This window comes from Phoxinus phoxinus, assembly GCF_949152265.1.
Source record: "Phoxinus phoxinus genome assembly, chromosome: 15".
NCBI classification, from domain to species: domain Eukaryota; kingdom Metazoa; phylum Chordata; class Actinopteri; order Cypriniformes; family Leuciscidae; genus Phoxinus; species Phoxinus phoxinus.
Genome location: NC_136890.1, coordinates 7,086,811 through 7,107,839, shown reverse-complemented (window position 1 = coordinate 7,107,839; position 21,029 = coordinate 7,086,811). Strand labels below are relative to the sequence as shown.

General features: G+C 36.3%; 2 protein-coding genes across 3 annotated transcripts in view; one reads left to right on the top strand and one right to left on the bottom strand.

The window, feature by feature from the left end:
* Positions 1-54: 54 nt before the first annotated feature.
* Positions 55-20,824, bottom strand: wrap73 (WD repeat containing, antisense to TP73). The gene is made up of 13 exons (XM_079636722.1): positions 20,177-20,824; positions 19,303-19,386; positions 19,016-19,168; positions 16,076-16,192; positions 11,894-11,966; positions 10,019-10,122; positions 8,623-8,709; positions 8,073-8,207; positions 7,905-7,982; positions 6,517-6,619; positions 5,259-5,384; positions 2,570-2,761; positions 55-639 (listed from the first exon to the last, which is right to left on the bottom strand). Exons 2-13 carry the CDS (start codon positions 19,369-19,371, stop codon positions 530-532), a joined length of 1,347 nt encoding a protein of 448 aa, XP_079492848.1. The 5' UTR covers positions 19,372-19,386; positions 20,177-20,824; the 3' UTR covers positions 55-529.
* tp73 (tumor protein p73) overlaps positions 16,254-21,029 on the top strand; it is a 58,979-nt gene continuing 54,203 nt past the window's right edge. For both annotated transcript variants that reach the window (XM_079636718.1, XM_079636712.1), the window contains exon 1: positions 16,254-16,300. In XM_079636718.1, the coding sequence (XP_079492844.1) occupies positions 16,269-16,300 (32 nt within the window). In that variant the 5' untranslated portion in view covers positions 16,254-16,268. The remainder of the gene's footprint in view (positions 16,301-21,029) is intronic.

Below are 21,029 nucleotides of genomic sequence, written 5' to 3'. Positions count from 1 at the left end.
GTTGTGAGACTCGCCTGTAATCTCTATAAAAGAAAAACAATTATGGGGAACATCAATGTAGAAAACTTTATTACAAATAGATCTAAATTTTATAAAAATAATTCTAGTTTTAAAACATTTTCAGGAAAAACAATGAAATACAACAGACATTACCGTCATGAAGCAAAATGCTTCACATTCACAACTCGCATTCATCTAAAAATCACAGCAAATCTAAAGTGACAAATTGGACTTTTGATTGTACGCTATACTTGGTCCTTCACAGAGCTCGTGTGACATCTATTCAGCTTGTCTAAGGCCATGAGAAGCAGATCTGAGTGAAAGCAGTTCATTTGCACCGGTAGAATCACACATATGATCAATATTTTACTCGTCAAGGTGCAAATGTTATAAAAACCCTACCTGAAAACCACTAAAAAGTGCTGAGGTATATTTGCAGACAGTGTTTGTGTGTAGAGTTCTTTGGAGATCGGTCTCTCAGTGTTTGTATATTAACAGACTCTCTGGGAGTGTGAAGCAGTGCTTTGGTTTAGTTCTCCTCCTCTGTTTCCATGTAACACAGGCAGAGCTGCTCTTTAGAGAGCAGGATGAGCGAGCTGCCACTGCAGTGCCAGAACACAGACTGTACCTGGAAACTGCCTGTGAGCAAACAGAGGAAGAAGAAGTTAGACTTATCCACACAACTTCCTTTATGCAAGCAGCTTCCTGCACTGCTTATGGGGAAACATTTCCTAAAACAACTATATATGATCAAAAGTTGTAAAAAAGGCTGCTTATACTCAAACCTGTGTCTGTATATCAGTTATATTTGATAGAATTGCTCAGGGATGCACTTGTATAAAAAAAAAAAAAATCTGGCCAATGCGAAAAGCTGATAATTATGACTGATAATTTAATAAATAATAATCAAGGGTATGGCAGATAATAAAATGTAAAAATAACTACTTTGCCTGCATTAATTAAACACTCTGAAATTCTACAAGTAAACTTAGGCATCACAAAAATGTATATTTATTTTGAGATGTTAAAGATTACATTTAAAAGGATTAATACATACAACAATAATATATATATACATATATAATAATATATATATTTTTAAGATAAAGCATGTATAATTAAATATCCAATATTCAGGGATACCAATTAAATTACACACAACAATCTCTAATCAACCAACATTTTTATTGATTGTGGCGATTAATAAATTAAATTATGGAACATTTTCATCATGCTGGCTTTGTTGGCATTTTATAAAGCATTAAGCAACGAGAGGTTGTACATTACAGTGATCTTTCCATGGTTACTGTCCAAAAACATCCGCATATTTTGCGTCAGTGGAAATCTACCATCCTATGTTCATCCACAGCTCCATGTGGTGAGACGTGAAATAAATCACATCAAGCCACTTAAAACGAAAATATGAGAAATCATGATAGTTCGTCTTCAGGATTTTGTAACAGGTGCAGTACAGACTCATTTAGTTTATGATGCTGTGACATAATGCCACTAATATTCTGGGGGGAAAAACTGCAAAATAAATCTTGTCATGGAGAAATATGTGTATATATATATATATGCAAAACTGTTTTATGGTCAGTAAAAAATATAGCAGGCAAATTTACTGACAACTAGCAGGTTTGGCATGAAGTTAAAGGTAGGGTAGGTCAGAATTGTCTAAAAAAACTTTTATTCAAATTTGTTTAAATTATATTACCAATACATAATTAAAATGCAAGTACTCTGAAATAGAGAGTATAAAAAACTGAGTGACTCTAGTGTATTTAATCTTCAATAAACACAGCTCATTAATTCCATTCACTCCCACCTAAAAACGGGTGCGCGACCGCGCGCACGTGGGCAGAGCCAGTAATAGCGGCGGTAGTCATGGCGACGGAGAGTGACAGTCACGCAAGCCAATCACTTGTTTCGTCCCGGTAGGAATTAATGAGCTGTGTTTTTTGAAGATTAAATACACTATAGTCACTCAATTTTTATACTCTCTTTTTCAAAGTACTTACATTTTAATTATGTATTGGTATATAAAGACAGTTTAAGCCAAATTGAAAAAAAGTTCTTTAGACAATTCTTACCTACCCAACCTTTAATTTTGAACAATATATATATATATATATATATATATATATATATATATATATACACACACACAGGTGAAACTCGAAAAATTAGAATATCATGCTAAAGTTCATTTATTTCAGTAATTCAACTTAAAAGGGGAAACTAATATATTATATAGACATGCAAAGTGAGATATTTCAAGCCTTTATTTGTTATAATTTAGATGATTATGGCTTACAGCTTATGAAAACCTTTTCACAATATTCTAATTTTGTATTTGGAGTTTTCATAGCTGTAAGCCATAATCATCAAAATTATAACTAACAAAGCCTTGAAATATTTCACTTTGCATGTAAAATGAGTCTATATACTGGTAATATATCAGTACTATTAGTATAACACACAGAACTGTAAGTGTTGTGTAAGCAAAAGTGTAAAAGCTTGTTTGAAAGTAATGTTGAGTCGGGAACTGGTGAAACTGGATCCATACCTTCAACGGGTACATTCACAGACACACAGCCAGCTGGCGACCACAGATAAACTTTGGTGTTTCCGGTGCAGAGCGCCAGCCGGGGTCTGCGTGGGTCCCAGACAAAGCAGCGCACAGGAGCTGTGTGTTCCAGGACGGCCAGCAGGCCGAGTCTCTGCATGTCCCACACCCACAGGCTCTGAGGCATGTTATCTGACAGAAGATGGACACAGCGTCAGCATCTCAAGAACAACACGAGCCTATGAAGCACAGTTGTTAGGACATCTGAATAGGAAGAGTAAAGTCTGTTTCATGCAGGGGAATTTCCCAGGAAGCCAGGGCACCAAATGGCTCTGAAAATTCGATTCAGGTTGGCACTGGCAGAATGTTACGCTTCTCATTATGGCTATTGTTGCCAAATGGAACAAGGGGCATGAAGATTGAGATGAACTACACAGAAAGATAGAAAGGAACCGTTTCTGTGAATTATAAAATTGTCTCCGGGCCTGAAAAAGTCATGGAAATCAATACAAAGTAGTCAAACCTTTTTAAGGCAAGACACTACAGGCAAAATCACTGTTTTTCAGGCACTGGTCAATTTTGAGATTTTGTGCTGTCTTTGCTTCTTTCAGACTAGAGAAAAGAAAACATCCAAAATATACATTTATGTGTTTATTCTATTACACTTTATCTGTTTGCATCAGTACATTTCAATTACAATACTCTTTAAATACTCATTTTTTCATTATTTCATTTTTCTCTTCTTGCATTGAGCCTGAAATCTCCACTTCAGTCGCCCTTATATGCAGCAAATTCTACTTTCTAAATGTTTATAAAGTGTGCTTTGTTCATATAAGTATGGAAGCTTGTTTCTGGTAATTGTGATATCTCACAATTCAGCCTTTTTTTTTTCTCGTAATTCCGAGGTTACATCTCACAGTTCTTTTCATCTCAGAACTGCGTGATATAAAGTCATAATTGCAAGTTATAAAGTCAGAATTGTGAGATATAAACTCACAATTTGGAGAAAAAAAGTCAGAATTGCAAGATTTACATCTTTTTTCGTTTGATTGACAGGAGATCTGACCAATCATAATCCGCCATTTTTGTCCGACAAAGCAGTCAGGAAAGTTAGGAGATTGACGTTGGAAGATTTGAACTTGAGAAGCGGAGTGTACTGACGCCTTTCTGTGGTTAAAACAACATTCCTTCTAATGTTCATTCATGTTTATTTGATGCTATAAATTAACTAGAAGGAAGAGATGATCGGTTCACGAGCAGCTTTAACAGAGGCTCTACAGCGATCTGTCAGACACATTAAAGAGCCACAAAACTGTATTTATTGTTTAAATTTAATAAAAAAATTGACCAAATTTGAAGGTTGAGACGACGTTTCATATAAAAAGTAACCTGATCTGTCCCGTCTCAGTGTGTTGTCAGTGTCCTCTCTGCTCCGCGATGTATTTTTCACTGCATGAGAACATCGAGAGGCGTGGCTTGTTGGACATAGCAACAGTAACTAAAGGGGGCGGGTCTTTGCGAACGGTCAATTGCGAGATATAAACTTGATAAAGTCACAATTATCTTTTAAAATGTTTTATTCTGTGGCGGAAACAAGCTTCCATTTATAACATTAAGGCTGTTTACACGGAAACAATCTGAAAAGAAAACGCAAAAGTGGCGTTGCGTTATCACTTTTTATTCTGCGTTTAGACAAGCGTTATGGAGGGTAAATCTGCGTGCATATGGTGACGCAAAAGTGTGTGAAATTCGATGTAGTGTGCACTCCAGGTGGCTAGGTGGCAATGTGAAGCACTGAAAGTGAAAGAGACGCTGACACAGTTTTTCATATTTAATACGGTAAAGCTGCTGCTTTAACCCTCGGTGCTCTTCGCGTGTTGCTCAAAAATGACAGAATTATTATAATTTTTTTGTCAATGAAATTAATGCTATATTTTAGTTTGATAATGTTTTGTTATTTTCACATGTCTGTGATGTAAACACGTACGCGACGCCTTAACTGTCTAGCAGACTTTCGCGTTTTTACCCTTTAGACGGGAACACGATGGTGGAGCGTTTTTAAGATTTCCACTCTGGAGAGTGGTTTAACTTTTTTTGCGTTTTTAAGCCCCAAAAACGACGTCGCCGTGTAAACGAAAGGCACATCCGCTAAAATATTTTTACGTTTTCACCCGTGAGCGTTCTCGTGTAAACAGGGCCTAACCTTATATTTATTGAACATTTTATTCCTAAAAACTGTGAAAAATAAATTCTGGCTGTTTTTATGATTTATGGAGTGATTAAAAGAGATTTCCAAAATCCATTCGGTAAAAAACGTCAACTTTAATATGTCGAAAAAAATTAAACTATGAATTTTAAACCTGGCTCTATTAAATGTTCAGATTTCTATTCTGAAAATGTATGCAGATTATTGCAGATTTAATTAGATAATGCCTCATATTTGAACAAAACATTTCAGAAAACTTGTAATAAAAAACAACCGTCTTAATGTACTGTGATTAATCAACTAGGGAAAGTGTAGTGATATCTTCTACTACCGTAGTTACATTTTGTAAATTAGTTACATCTGTAGGGCTTGTTGTGCATGTGAATATGTTTGTAGTTATGCACAACAGTTATGCACAACTAGAATTCACATTCAGGACTCATTGATGATTTTTTCGTGAATACACCACACACACAGCCTTACCATTCTTTGTAGCAAGGTAGCGATTATCAGCACTGAAAGCCATAGCGGAGATGCCGATTTTAGGGTTGGCGCGGTCCGGATCGGGCTTGATCACTGGCACCTGGGTTGGCAGTTGTGTGATCTCATCTGAAACAAACAAGGTATTGAAGTCTATATGATCAAAATGTAATAGCATTATTTTCAGTTTATTTGTATTTCCCCGCCTCTTTCACATATGCTTACAGATTGTGTGCATTAATGCTTAAAAAGCATATTTTACAATTTTGTAGGTTTCTTACACTAACCATTGTCATATCTTTAATGTTGGGGAAAGTAGCTTTTAAAAGTAATCCATTACAATATCACATTCCTCCCTAAAGCAGTAACTAATTGCGTACTTGGTTACTTTTATGGAAAGTAATGCCATTTATCTCAACATGGGTACAGGAGAGGTGTCAGTCAATAAATGGAAAAAACAAAGCATTACTTGTTTGAAAAAGTAACTCAGATATTTTGTTGGAAATTTAAAAGTAATGCGTTACTTTACTAGTTACTTGAAAAAAGTAATCTGATTACGTAACTTGCGCTACTTGTGATGCATTACTCCCAACGCATTACTCCTTTTTTGTTACCATTTTCCACCTAAGACTATGTAACACTATTATTTTTAGTAGCCTAGATGTGCACTAAAGGGTTTTTAGCCAGTTGGAAAAGCTCTGTTGAAAACGCCTAGCTATGGGGGCTTGAGAGCGTTTTGGCAGCGCAGCATTTTTTTCAGTTGAGATGCTTTGCTTATGATACGGAATATCCGCGAAAGTGTTACTAGCATCTCATTTCACACATATTTTGTTTCTGTGTTGATTCTATATTAAAATGTCGATACAATGTAACGTATTTTCTCTGGCTCTTGTTTTAAATAATTTTGTTCCGTTATTATGCTTGTTGTTGTCATCTGTTGACGTTGTACAAGCAGAATGTGTCGGTTGGTCAGTGTGGTATTAGTCCCGCCCCTCCTCCACTGTGATTGGACGGTTGGGTAAAAAGTGACAGTGATGAGCGCTGCGTTTTACCCGAAGTTGAACATTCTTAAACTCTCGACGACCTGTAAAAAACGCCGGGTGCTCAGCGCTTCAGTGTGAAAAAAAAACAACTAAGCGCCTCGTTATGCTCATTGCGTTTAAAAAATGCGGCGCTCCCATTGAAAACATTTGGAAAAATACGCCAGCCTGGACACACGGCTTAACTACCAAGAACTGTACACAAGATTAATGAAACTTACACTTGCTCTGTGTGCTAAATAGGGAATTATCCACAGTCAGCTGATGAATAGAAAGATCTTCACTGCCCACAACAGGTCTTTTCTCCACTTCCTTAAATACCACCTAGAAGAAGAAAAAACAGTATTAGAAACTCAAAATCTAACATTTTCATAATGGTCTAGTTTGTGCAACCTAGGGCTTGTTGAAAAAAAATATAAGCATGTGGCGACAGTTCTGCAAAATTATATTACATTGCTCTGCATGTATTGTGACACTTTCAAAGTGAAATGTCCAGCGAGTGGAGCGAAAAGTGTTTAGTTTGATCTGAAACAGATGAACGTGAATCTGGCAACATTTGATTATGTTGGTTGCAAACAAGTTTACTATGTCAGAAAAGTGTTTTGAGGTCGTAACATAGTATTGTGCAAGGAACACATGAAAATAAGTCTTTATTAATCGATCAACGGCACCTAATAGGTATGCTTATGAAGTTTGGCAAAAATATAGGCAGAGACATTTTCCAATGAGTTAAGCCTGTAAAAGTGCTGTTTAAAGTGCCCCTATGATGCTTTTTTGGATATTACCATTAATGCAGTGTTCAATATAGCTGTTTGTGAATGTAAAAGGTCTACAAAGTTTCAAAGATCAAAATGTATGATAATGCTATCATGATACGTTATTGTCGCTCGAAAGAAAGAACCGTTTCTGAACTGCCTGAAACGAGTCATCAGTAATTCCAGTCCTAATTCTTGTGCGAACCTATGTAGGTTTGTAATGCATTTGCATAATGCCAGCCTATGGTCTCCATTGGCTGCCGGTGACCGTCATCTACTCAAACACAGCAGTTGTAGCTGAAGCCTGGAAGAGTTTGGTTCGTGTTGTTCATGTTGAGAAGACACTGTCTTTCTGTGCTGCCGAAGCAAATCCACTTTAAAAGGTTGAGGACTCGGGCTCGAATTAATGCTGTAAAATCGACGTCATCGTTACAGTTTGTTTCACAGTGCATCAAGTGCTGAGGAAGTCTCCGGAGCTAAAATTCAAATATAGCCAAATATAGGCCGTTTCTTTTCTGATTCACGCTGTAAGTGGTTGACCAATCACAACAGACTAAGCCATCTGACCAATCAGAGCAGAGCTGGCTCTCGGAAAGAAGGGGTTTAGAGAGACTGGATCGTTTATTGAACACTGAGAAAACAGGTGATGCTGCACTGTATATTATGAGAAAAAAATAATTAATATTTTTTTTTACCTTGGATGCATATAAACCTATTGCAGGGAAACTCCAAAACAAAATAGCACAATAGGGGCACTTTAAAGTAAAGTTGAGAGTCCCCCCCCCCCCCCCCCCCCCCCTCTCATATAACAGTCCTCCCACCCTCAGACATGCGCTCAGGAGAAAAACACCTACAGCTTTGGTGTTTACGATGGTGGCTGGATGCTCAAATTCTGTGATCTTCTTCCAGGTGATATGATTCAGGATCCGAACCTGATGGAAAGCCCGTCAAAACTGTCTTTTATACAGATTATATCATATTAAACAGCTATTTTCCATCCGTTTCTTTAATAGATTTCCTACCTTCTCATCGTAGCTGCCAACAGCCAAGAACTGGCTGCTGGGACTCCACGAGACAGACTTTATGCCTAGAGACCACTCATACGCACTGAAGGAAGACAACAAGCGGCCATCCAGCGAATATAATAACATTTTATACTGCGGAGAGAAAGCGGAGAGTTAATCTGATTAGTTAATACTTCAGAATTGTATTAAACTAAATTGTTTCAATGATAAAAAGTCCAAATCTGTTTATAAATGATGAGAGGCATTCAAACCCCTGTGTCTGTATCAGACAGTTTGAGTATCAGTCGTTCACAGAGCATTTGATGCTTATTGCGCTAACCAAAATTAAGCTCCAATTTGATTGGCTGGATTTAACAAAAATTATGAGATAGAATTGACGTAGATTGCGCTCACAACTTATCATCAGTCCAAATGATAATTATATAGAGTAAATCTGCACAAAAATGCACATCCAGGCTACAAATAATAATACATGTTATGTAGTACGGTCAATGACCAGAATCTGTGAAAGAAATCTTTTGTGACCATAAGCACTGATTTTCTTTACCTCGAGACTGTTGTCCCACACCGCAAGCACACAGCCGTTCGGAGACCACTCCAGCCCAGCCAGATCTTGAGTCTCGCTCTCAAAATGCTACAGACAAAATGGAACATTTTTAGTTTTTGCAATAATTTAAAAGTTTAAGTCATTTTTGTTGTACTGCCTTTATGCTGATTTTAATTAAATAAACAATCTGTATTTACTATAAAATATTAAATCTATAGTTATTTACAATTTAAATGTTTTCATGAATACACAAAAAGGTTATTTACAAAAAGTGATAAAAAAATCAAATGATAATAATACTTAATTTTAACGAAAAAGTAGTACATATTAAAATAATTGCGCCCCAAACAAAGGGTAGTTCTTTTAAAACATTACAAGAATGTTTAGTAACACTTTACAATAAGCTCTCATTAGTTAATGCATTAAACTAACATGAACTAATATACAGTTGTTGTTTTTTTACAGCATTTATTAACCTCTGTTAGTTGCTTAGTAAAAATGTTCATGTTCACAGTGCATTAACTCAGGGGTTTTCAAACTGGGGTCTGGGGCCCACAAGGGAATGCTAGGGGGGTCCATGGAAAGGTTTAGAGAAAGCTGTGTAATTTTTTTTTTTTTAAATAAATCAGTAAAAATAAGTTTACACTAAATAAATGTAAATAATAAATGAATACATTAAATATATATTAATATATTAAATGTATATAAATAAATTTATTACAAAAAAAAACACATTTAAAATAAAAACACAAATTAAAATAATGATTAAAATAAAGAAAGAAATACAAATAAATAACTCCATAAATCAAATATATAATATAAAATAATTTAAATAAACTACATAAATCGTTTGAATAAAACTACATAAATAAAATTTGATTTAAATCAATTAAAATAAGAAAAGCAGTATAAAAATTTAAAAATAAATAAAAGAAAGAAATAAGATTAAGTAACTAAATAAATAATTTAAAAGATTGACAAGTCATACATCAATTAATTTTAAGATAAAACTTTTGATCTTAAAAATGTATTAGTAAAGGTTTATATTGACATCATCTAAGATTAATAAATGTAGAAGAAGTATTGTTCATTGTTTGCTCATGTTAACTAAAGTAGTTAACTAATGTTAACAAACAAAACCTTATTGTGAAGTGTTACGGAAATGTTTAATACAAGCATTTGAGAATCAAGTCATTCATCTTCATCTGAAGTGATGTAATGATATTTTGCCACTTTTACTAATGAAGACAATAGACAAAAGTGCAGGAGATTTTAGGAGAAAGAAGGGTGGGAAAGATCAGCACATGATCAGCTGCATTTAAACCTGCTCAACTTTTCTAGAGCAAGTGTGCTAACATTAGGCCACAGCTCGGACACAATTGCACACTGTACTCACTCTGAGAAGATGCCAGTCATCACACACAAACACACTGATGTAGTCTTTACACTCCCGTCTCTCCGCTAGAGCCATATAACGGCCATCTGCAGTGAAGTCCATACCTGAAACACATTTAAAACTGCATTTAAAGCCTAAATAGTCAACCATATTCTATAGATGTGTTTCATGAACTGACCGGGGCACTGTTATAGTATCCATAGTATAGAATTTCCTACGCTCCATGACGCTTTGTGCGAATTATGGAAATTACTTCTGTTAAACTGTAAACAACTAAGCTAAATGTTTGCTCTATGAACACAATAAGGAAACCTGTGAACAATGAGATGACATTAATCTACTCACCCTTCAACCATCAAATATTAAAAGGAAATTTAAAAGTGTAAAAGCATTAACAAATGACTACAACAGACCATATATAACACCAAACACTTGACTTCTGCAGCAATATTGGGGACGTGTTAAAATATAACTGTATAATATATTGCAAAATATAACAAAACCTTAATCAAAGATGTTCATTAACTTTAGCATTTACCAGCTCTAGAAACATTCCAGTAAACACTGCTAAGAGGGATTAGAAGTGAAAAGGGGAGACAATTCATTTTTAAAGCATTCGTGAGGATTTGTGGAGAAAAACAAGAGATTCTTAGTGCATTCCAGTGGATATATATCATAAATTAAATCGGGAAAGCAGACCACGAATGTGCAGTATGGCTATATTGTTTTACTGTTACAGTAGAAAACAAAGGAAAGCCTGGTTTCAGTTACTGTAATAGCAAAAAATACAATAAGATTTGGGGTCAATAAGATTCTTTAAAAATACATTTATATTTTTATTCGGCAAGGAGTCAAGGATACTTTAGTTTAAATTGATCAAAAGTGACAGAAAAGACATTGTTACAAAAAAAGTATATTTCAAATAAATGCTGTTCTTCTGAACTTTTCTATTCTATCAAAGAATCCTGAAAACTGTTCTAGTTTCCACAAAATATGAGGCAGCACAACAGTTTTCAACATTGATAATAATAAGACATGTTTCTTGAGCAGCAAATCAGCATATTAGAATGATTTCTGAAAGATCACTGAAGACTGGAGTAATGATGCTGGAAATTCAGCTTTGATCAAAGGAATAAATTAAATTTTAAAATATAACAGACAAGTCATTTTAAATTGTAATAATATTTCACAGAATTACTGTATTTTTAATCAAATTCACTGAAAATACTGGGAAAAAAATGTGAACGTGTCTTAAACGTGTAGTTAGCTCATTTTTGTTAGTAGCTTTTGGTGTAGCAAACTCCTTTTTCAAAAAAGTACCATTATTGTTGTTGAACTGCTTTACATGAGCTACATTGTCAACGTAGCTTCCCCAACACTAGACCAGGGGGTCAATTATGTTATGAATGGAATTGTGATCCATAACTTTGACCCATGACTCCACACAATAAATGGCTAAAATTGTCATAATTCACTCTGGTAGACAGACAACACAATGCTAGCGCAGAAGCACCTTTCAACACAAGTTTTCCATCAGCTGATCTGAAGGTTACAGCTCAATCCACGAGCGGCGGGGGTGACAGATGACTGAATCCACACTCTGCTGGCCAGAAAATGACAATCTATGGCAGTAATGCATTATATGAACCTGTCTTCTGGAGTCTTATGAGGACTATGTGCCATTTACCAGCTGTCTGTGAGAGCTCACGCCTGGCTAGACGTCCAGGGACAAGACTAATATTACAGGTAAATATTCTCACAGCATAATTCATGCTTCTGTGACCCTGTCCTTACATCTCAACTCCCACAAACATTTATAAAACTAGCTATACTAGTTCAGACACTCAATGTTTGCCCTTACTCGCATGCACTCACCTTTCTGGCAGGCTTTAGGATACTTGATGTAGGATACGGATTTTGTGCATAGGGACCAGACGGTGACTCTCAACTGTGAAGATAAAGCAAAAAAAATTATAGAGAAGTAAATATTTAAAATGAACGATACAAACCCATTTTGCACCTTCAAGTTGTCAACCTTAAGATTAAAACACAATTCAGTGGTGTACAAGTTTAAAGGGTTAGATCACCCAAACATTTAAATTATCCCATAATTTACTCACCCTTAAGCCATCCTAGATGTATATGACTTTCTTCTTTCAGCCAATCACAATCAGAGTTATATTAAAAAAATATCCTGGCTCTTTCAAGCATTATATTGGGAGTGAATAGAGCCTGAGATTTTTGAAGGCCTTCTGAAGAGAAGCGATGCGTTTTTGCAAGAAAAATATCCATATTTATTTCTAAACTATAACCACTGGCTTCCGGTAATGGCCGTATGTGAGTATAGTTCTGCTTGAAGAGTGACCTCTGACCCGACGCATGACGTATCGACGAACGCAGAAGCGCAGAGGATTGAGCAAAACAAAACCCCGGTCACGAATTAAAAAGTCTAAAGCCAGGATTTTTAAAGAGAAATGACAGAGGCGCTTGAGTTTGTTGCCCAGCAAAACTGGGAAGTCTACTCACCAAAGCTTACACTACTTCTACATCCTACGTCAGGTCAGAAGTTTAATGGTGACCTGCCACTGGACTGCAGATGAAAATTCCCAATTGGCTAACTCGGGTACATGCATACATAAAATGGTAAAATGTGTTTAATATTTTACATGGTCCCTTTCAAATACATTATATATATATTCCATAACACAAGGTGGATAGTGATTCACACTGTCGAGCTCCTAAAAGGAAAGAAAAATGTAATATAGCTGCTAGTCTAAGGCCTTTAAGCATTTGTGTAAACATATATTATGTTTTAATTAGCAAGCATGCAACCACTCTGATCAGAGAGGGAAAAGACCACTTTTTGCACTTTCAGGCCATTTATCACTGAAATATAGCGGGTTTTTTTTGTGTTTTTTTTCCTTTTAAAAGTGTAATAGCTCTACTTATGGCCCGTATTTTTTTACAGTCATTGGGTCTCATTCATGAAACACGAGCAGAACAAATTCTTGTGTAAATCGTGTGTAAAGTGGTTCTGCCGTAAATTTTCGTATTCATTAAAATGTTCGTATTTTCCAAATGTTAGTTGGTACGAAAGAAATCTACACCTGCTCCCAGCCACACGTAAATAGTGCGTTTAATATCCGAACGTTTTGCTCATTAATAAGGCTGCATTTTAATTCACCTTAATCGGGTACATATTTACACACAGCATTTTGAAAAAATATTATATATAGTAATTACATATATATATGGTTTTTCTTTTTACTTTATGAGAGCCAGTAATAGCATCTGCAAACGGTACACTTTAATCAAATAATTAATTGCTTTCAATAGGGCTGGGCTATATTTTTTCGAAGTGAACTAATTAGTTTTTTTTGCAGTCAAGCTTCATGTCGAACCATTTTCTTTTCACTTCTGGGACTGTTCGATTAACAGATGAAACTCCATTAACTGCATCTGTATGCTGCCAAGCTTCCTTTTTTTTAGGACCTAATACGCCACTATAGACTACGCTTGAAAATAAAATGTGGTGTTTTGAATGAACTTCTGATAATAAACTAAAATTTCTGCATCTGAGAAATTGTTCTTTTTCATTCGCTTTTGAGAAGACATGTTGAAATCCTTCGTTTGGTGTCATAATATGATGCCCATATATGGTTGTCAGTCGGATTTAATGGGCGGGATTTATGGTAATTGAGAATGAGCTTGCACGCGCGTCCCATTTACGACTGATTGGAATTCATTAACACACACACACGTTTCACTATCACATCTGACGTTTACGAAGTATTTGTGAATCAGGAGAAGAGTTTTCGGGAAGGTCTCTTTACGCGCACATCACTCACATATTTACTCGTATATATACGCATGTTTCATGAATGAGACCCTATGATCGGTACGGTACGCTTGGAACCTCAACAGAGGTGGTACCATTTAAAGTGAGCCGAGCCGTACCGTACCATGCAGTGGAAAAGCACCATTAGAGACAGACAGTGAATCGAAATTTCAATTCAAATAATTATTGACTATCAGACTCCAGAGAATCTTGCTGCACTGGTAATATAAGACACTCGAGCCTACGCCTAATGGTTTAGTTATTATGAGTGATTTCGTACTTTTCACTGCTGTAGTGCAAGTCAAGCCAATCGAGGCAAGCCTGGGTGACATAGTAGAAGGTGCGAGCACTACCAGCCCTCGCAAGTCTCCAAGACTCACGGTTTGGTCTGCCTGATCACTTTTAGGGGAGAATGCAGATCCTAGGAAAATGTAACAATGACAATAGGGTTTCAGTGCTACGCGCTTAAATCCCTAAAAAATTATTATTAATGCAACCTGTGCATAATTACAAATCTTCTATAGCCATACGAATGTCTTTTGTCTAAAAACAGTCCAACACCTTAAAGGGATAGTTCACCTAAAGATTATCATTCTGTCATAATTCAGTAAACTGGCCTGCCGTGAGCAACAAAGCTCTGCTCAAAGTCTGCTAATGCCATACAGACATACAGTATTAGAAATCTAGTATGTACTTGCCACCTTTATATTGTTCAGTTGGAATCCTTTAGGTGGCACCATAGAGAAGAAAGCTGACTTGAATTGTCTGTGATTTCTTTCAGTCTTTGTCAAATTTTCAAACAAGCAGCCATAAATATGTACCATTGCCTTTCAAAACTTTGATAAGCTGCTTTAAAAATGGCCATTGCAAAATGACTTTCATAAACACTTTCATAAACACTGCATGTGTTGTTGTTAACACAGACAGTGTGCTGTTTATTTGTGGAACCCTGTAACAGAGACGTCAGACGGAAGACAACAGACAAGTGTCCAGTCATCATTCACCCTCACACACTCTCTAGACAAACAGCAAGAATTCCAGACAGACACTCCATTCCAAGTGCATGGTGAACACACACAGCTGTCCATCATCTCAACACATGTCAGTAATTCTTGGAATCAAGTTTAGGCGACAGACGACCACGGTGGCACTCAGCCCAAGTGTAATCCAGACAGACAGACTGACAGACAGAGAGACAGAGAGAAGGAGAAAGAGATTTCATATTACACTACCATTTAATAGTTTGAGTTCAGTAAGGTTTTTTATTAAAGAAATTAATACTTTTATTCAGTAAGGATGCATTGAATTGATCAAAAGTGACAGTAAAGACATTTATGTTACAAATATTTCTATTTCAAAAACAGAAATATTTATTTTTTGGGGGAGGGAATTTCTATTCATCAAGTATCCTGCTTTTTTTTTTCTCCATAAAAATATTAAGCAGCACAGCTGTTTTCAACATTGATAATGAGAAGAAATGTTTCTTAAGCACCAAATCACTATATTAAAATGATTTTTGAAATATCATGTGACAAGACTAGAGTAAATGTAAAGGCCCTTGCACACTGAGTCCGAAATTTTCGTCCTGAATTTTCGCACGTTATAAAATAATTGTGTCAATCACATTTACACACGGTCTCCGAAACTTTCGCACGTCCTAAAAAAATTCGGATCGGGTTCGATTTTCTGCATTTTTCGCATCCGTAGCATGCATTTTGAGAGCCACCGAATACGAAAAAACGCATACAGAAATGTACGACTCAATGTGCAAGGACCTTAAAGCTGAATTTTCATCTCAAGAATTAATTATCATTTAAAACATTATTTCACAATATTACCGTTTTCTTTTTTTTATCAAATTAATGCAGACTTCTTTAATCTTACCAACCCTACATTTTTAAACAATAGTGAACATGGCCATTTTTTTATTTATGTTGATAGAAACAATAACAAAAAATACCATGATATTTGTCTATTGGTCCAAAATATGGTGGTATATTTTTTTTGTTCTTTTTGTATTTTGCTTCTCAGGTTTTGCATTATTAACCAGATCATAAGAAGTAATTTTCAGAAGAACAGTGTATTCTGACTGTCACCTCACAGAATTAACCAACAGAGTTGAACTCAGTCCATGGACTGTCTGTTATTTTCAGGTCTTCATTTATGGGCAGCAACAGTTGACACGGTTCAGAACTGACTCCTCCTCCCGCCATACTTACATTGAACTCAGTGGTGTTGAGTATGTGTCGCCCGTCAGGACTCCAGCGTGACGAGACCAGTCCAATCGAACCCTCGTCTATCTTACAATGCCAGTCCGGCTGCTCTAGAGACCATACCTGAGAGTGAATAGAGAGAAACACAAAGGCCCTTCACTAACAAACATATTTGAGTCCTGTTGCCTTGTTGCTCAACATGAAGGACTGGCGCTGGCTTCCTTTACAAAGGTAAGGTCATTTAGTGTGTAAATTAAACCATAGAGGAAATTTGATCTAATTGTTGAAAAAGTGTAAACTAACATTATAACCTAATATTTAAAAGTTACTAGAGGAATTATTAGACTGAAGCAAGGGTTATTTGAAACCCTAAGTTTTAAAATTGCTGTCTAGCTCGTACCATTTGTGCTCCAGATGTGAATGAGACCTCAAATCACGTGTCTTGTTTAAAAGATTGTGATCTCGATTCAAACACATACGCGATGTTATTCCTAAATGACAACAAAATGTAACCTTTACAAGTACGAACACAACAGCGTACATTCAAATCTGCATTTGAGCTGCTGCTGATCCAGAGAGAGGAGTTGTCATGTAGGCTATAGATATGAAACCGCTTCACAAACAGTCTTTTCAACCACACAGTAACATTATTTGTGTGCTGCAATAATTCAAATTATCACAGAAGTACTGGGATAAAAGTTTATAGTTCGGATATAAACACGGTAGCGGTGTCAATAGAGTAAATACCTTTTGAAAGTAACTACTAGATGCTTCAAATAAAGATCAAATCAATGACATTGTTACACCAGTAGGTGTCGACAAGTGATTGTTTAAAATGCATGTCATCGAATCATTTATTCAAGAGATTCGTTCAAAAAAACACTAGCTGAGTTCGAAATCGCCCCCCTATTCCCTGAATAATTCAGACACTGAGTGCACCAGGAGAGATCCGCATTTGTATGTGCTTGCTGCTTAATAATCATTTGAAACTTAGCAAACTGGCAGCTCCAGTTTGTATCTTGAACTCGGTCATGGAAATCGGCATGTATAAACCTTATTTAAACAATTTAATAATCAATTAAAAAGGAATGTATACATGTATGATATTATGCTGTATCCACACTGGACCAGTGGATTGGAAAATGAATGGATGGATGACTCAGCTGCGGGCGCCATCTTCTGGCGGGACTTGGCAATTTATTCGGAACGACCCTCACAGTGCATTATGTGTATTCTCAAGCCGTTAAGCGTACGGCTTGAGAATACAGAGAGTCCAGAAACGTAAGCTGCTGACTTGTTGCCCTGTAAATATTTAATTACTACAATAGTAATTCAGTTTTCACCACTAGAAATAACAACAGAAAACGTTGATCAAAAACGTACATTAACTGCAAGTTTTAGACGCCATCTTTATTTTTTAGCTCAACTGTCACAGAATGTAAAGCACAGGATTGTGGGATATCAAAGGCAGCGACAGAAACATCTATCTATCTATCAGATTAAGGTATCTCAGGAAGTGAAACTAACATTGGATTCGGACGTGCCTTGATGCCTTCCTACCTTGGAATGCGTCCTCCGGAGGCAGCATTTTTAAAGGTACACTGTGTAGTTTTTTTAAGTATTTTATTAGCTAAAATCAATGTCTTTATTCCGTCCTCATTGGTGTAGAATTACCTCTGCCAATGATCCGACTTATCCTCGTAAGCAAAGAATTTCTTATCTTTATTTACATGGGACAGGTAAGTTCATAGAGGCCTCCATGTCGTTCCGCCATCTTGAAAAACTATAATAGCAGAGAGGGACAAAAAGCACTAGCAACCTCAACGTGTTTCCACAACGCGTTTTCGTTCAGAGCCAGCGTCACGTGACTGAAACGGACAAGGAGATCAGTGAGAGACGCGCATTTGTCACTGCCCTGGCAAATTGAAAGGCTGCACTGCACAGTACTTCATACTTATGCCGAGCCACAAAAAAGCAAAACATTTAATTTAAAAGGAAACGTGACCGGCGAATTAAAAAAACGAGGGTAAATATCGGGATAGCTTTTCCCAGGTGGAAAGAGCTAATGAAGTAGAAAGACTTTGAAAGGGACGCTGAAGTTGCCTACTTTCTTCTCGACAGGTAAGTCAATGTTATGGTCTAACTTACAAGCTTTTTTTCATTGCTTGGTTGTGTAATTCATTATATAGGCAGCATAACAGTAGAACATGTATAGTTAAACTCGAAGTGCTATTGGAAGACGTTGTCATAGCTTCTAGGTACATAATGGCTACCGTAGTTGCAACGTAGTTGAAAAAGCGAGAGCACTATCTAAAATAGAGCACTATTCGTTTGAATGCAAAATACAATTTCACCGCTAGATGGGAAAAATTCCTACACATTGTACCTTTAAGCTTTCGGACGCAGCCTACATCAGTTGTACACTTGTTAATGTGGTGCATTATGGGATTGAATGAAAGCACTCGATAACACCCACTATGGTTTGGACACAACTACAAATGGCCGTCCCCTCAAATAGTGCCCTATTTTAGGGTATAAAGGGGTGATTTCGGACGCAGCCACTGATTCATCCAGTAAAGAAATTAAACAAATGAAGTCTTTATGAGTGAGTCATTGAATCATTCACTCAAACCGATTTTTATTTATTTATTTATTTACTAAAATTCATTAAGCATTTCTTTTTAAATAGACTGCAGCAATTAACATTTTGTCAGAACCTCTAGTAAATGACATGTAATTTCATAGAGTTGTCTATTCAGAATCGTGATCTCTATTTTAAACAAAACTAAATTGTGATTCTCCATTTATCCTGAATCGTGCAGCTCTAATAGGTGTGATATTACTTTTCAAACTTTTTCAAGACCTTCTGGATAAAGACTGAACATACCCAGACTGAAAAGTAAAGGTAAAAGTGCATCAATAAATCCAATGGGCAACTTGACATACCTGCACTAGTCCTCTTTTGTACATGGCACAAAGGATGAAGAGGGAGTCAGAGGACCACTCCATGTGCATCACTTGGTCCAGGCATGTGTACAGGTGCACGATCTGAAGGGTGTTGATATCCCGGACCACCAGGCGGTACTGAACACAGGTGGCCTACAAGCCCAAATTAAATGTGGTGATTAACAAGAAACAGTAAGATCAGTATGGTGGTATGCTATTCTGATCATAGTCATAATTTTCCATTTATCATCTGATAATGTTGATGGCAGTAAGAAAAACAACTTTACCAAATATTTCCCATCAGGAGACACTTTGCACAATTGATTGGACTGCTTGAAGACCTCTGAGAAATTCATGGTATAATGGAAACACTGGAAACAACAATAGATTATTGATTATTCTGTGACTGGAAATAAAAATATGAAAATGTAACTATAAATTAAATATAAATATATTGACCACTGTGTTGTTGCATACTTTAAAATGCTGACAGTAACACACTACCAAATTGTTAAGTTTGCACAAAGAGACACAAAGACTGTGCCAAAACCAAGTGAAAAAGAGACCTCGTTCTTCATCAAAAATCAAATCAAGTAAACATAATACATTTAGTAAAAAATACTATTTAGAGAACATTAAGATTTTAGGACGAAGTTTTATTTTTATTTGCAATTGTCATCATTACTCCCAATGGTGATTGATTCTTATCAGATTCTCATTACTAAACTATATTAACTATTTATAATCTAACATCAATCACCTGTCCAGACAGACATGTATCAGTAATCACAATAAATCAACAGAAAGGCAGTAAATCTACATATTTTAAATGTACTTCAAATAATACCATTATGCATAAATACTATAATTAGTATGTTTTTATAGAATATAAATATAGAATTTAAGAAAAAACCTATTCTTACTTTTCGATCATGACAAATCCTGAGTTTATTACTAACGATATAAATATATATTGATTACTTTGTAATGATGTTAGATTTTTAGAAACGACTAGCATAATAATCCATAAATTATCTTTTGTCGGGTTTAGGAAACGTTAACGGCTCCGTATCAGTTTGCTTAACGTACTAAAGTTAAACACTGGTTAACGTACACGTCTAAGTTAACAGAAGACTCGTTATGTGCGTTTTAACAATTTACCTTTCGGAGTATTGCATGTACTGATCCGAAGAGCTTATTGGTCAGTTATTAAAGACCTTTGCAGGATAAAAACAAAAAGACACTCATGAGAATCAACTGTCTCAGCCAAGGAGCGCTAAAGAGGTCTCAACCGAATCTCTTGTTTCGGAAGTGACGTTTTCGAAAACGTCATTTTTGTTGTGCTGACGGCCTATCAGCGCGCGCTTAATTGTAGGCGTCGCAGTGGAATTGTGGGAAATGATGTTTCACCTTGTCTATTTTCTAGTATGCACTAGAATTAACAATAAATATGGGTTACCGAGCTCATACTGAGTAGCTTTATGGCTTGTTTGTTTTGAACGACTTAATCATTACCGTATGCATTTCAAAGCAAATGCTAAAACGTGTTTATTTATGCTGTCAGGAGAGGCGGGGAATTTAAATAGTCGTTTTCTACGATTTTGTTAGGGACAGTTGAAGTCTTTCTACAAGCCTGACGAATCTTAAGCACACATCTTTAATTGAGAATGTAAACGTCAAGCTTTAATCGCATTTTAGCGACCTCTTCATATGATATTAGTGTTTCCCGCTCGCGTGAGCCCAAACGGCGGCTAACGCCTCCTCCCGTCCCCCTCCAATTCCCCCAACCCAACCCTACCCTCCACAGCCAAGTGCACTCACACTCCGCGAGCCTATTTACCCTATAGGCAATACCTGCATAATCAGCATCATCTGCCTCTCTCGTCTTGCTTTTTTAACTATAAGGAATGATTCAAGTTGCGTTCTGTTGTTCAATGGCTTAATTCGGAGCTCATTTGCTACATGACAAGGCTGTAGTTTACAAGGGTCAGCTGCAGGTCAAGGGAAGTGATTT

Excerpts from the sequence above, each read along its gene's own strand:
- wrap73 (XM_079636722.1), bottom strand. The coding sequence starts at position 19,371 with ATGAATTTCTCAGAGGTCTTCAAGCAGTCCAATCAATTGTGCAAAGTG. Across the intron at positions 16,193-19,015 it reads ACAAAAGAGGACTAGTGCAG|GTATGGTCTCTAGAGCAGCC; the intron begins GTATGTCAAGTT and ends ATTCACTCTCAG. Across the intron at positions 8,710-10,018 it reads ATGACTGGCATCTTCTCAGA|CATTTTGAGAGCGAGACTCA; the intron begins GTGAGTACAGTG and ends TTTTGTCTGTAG.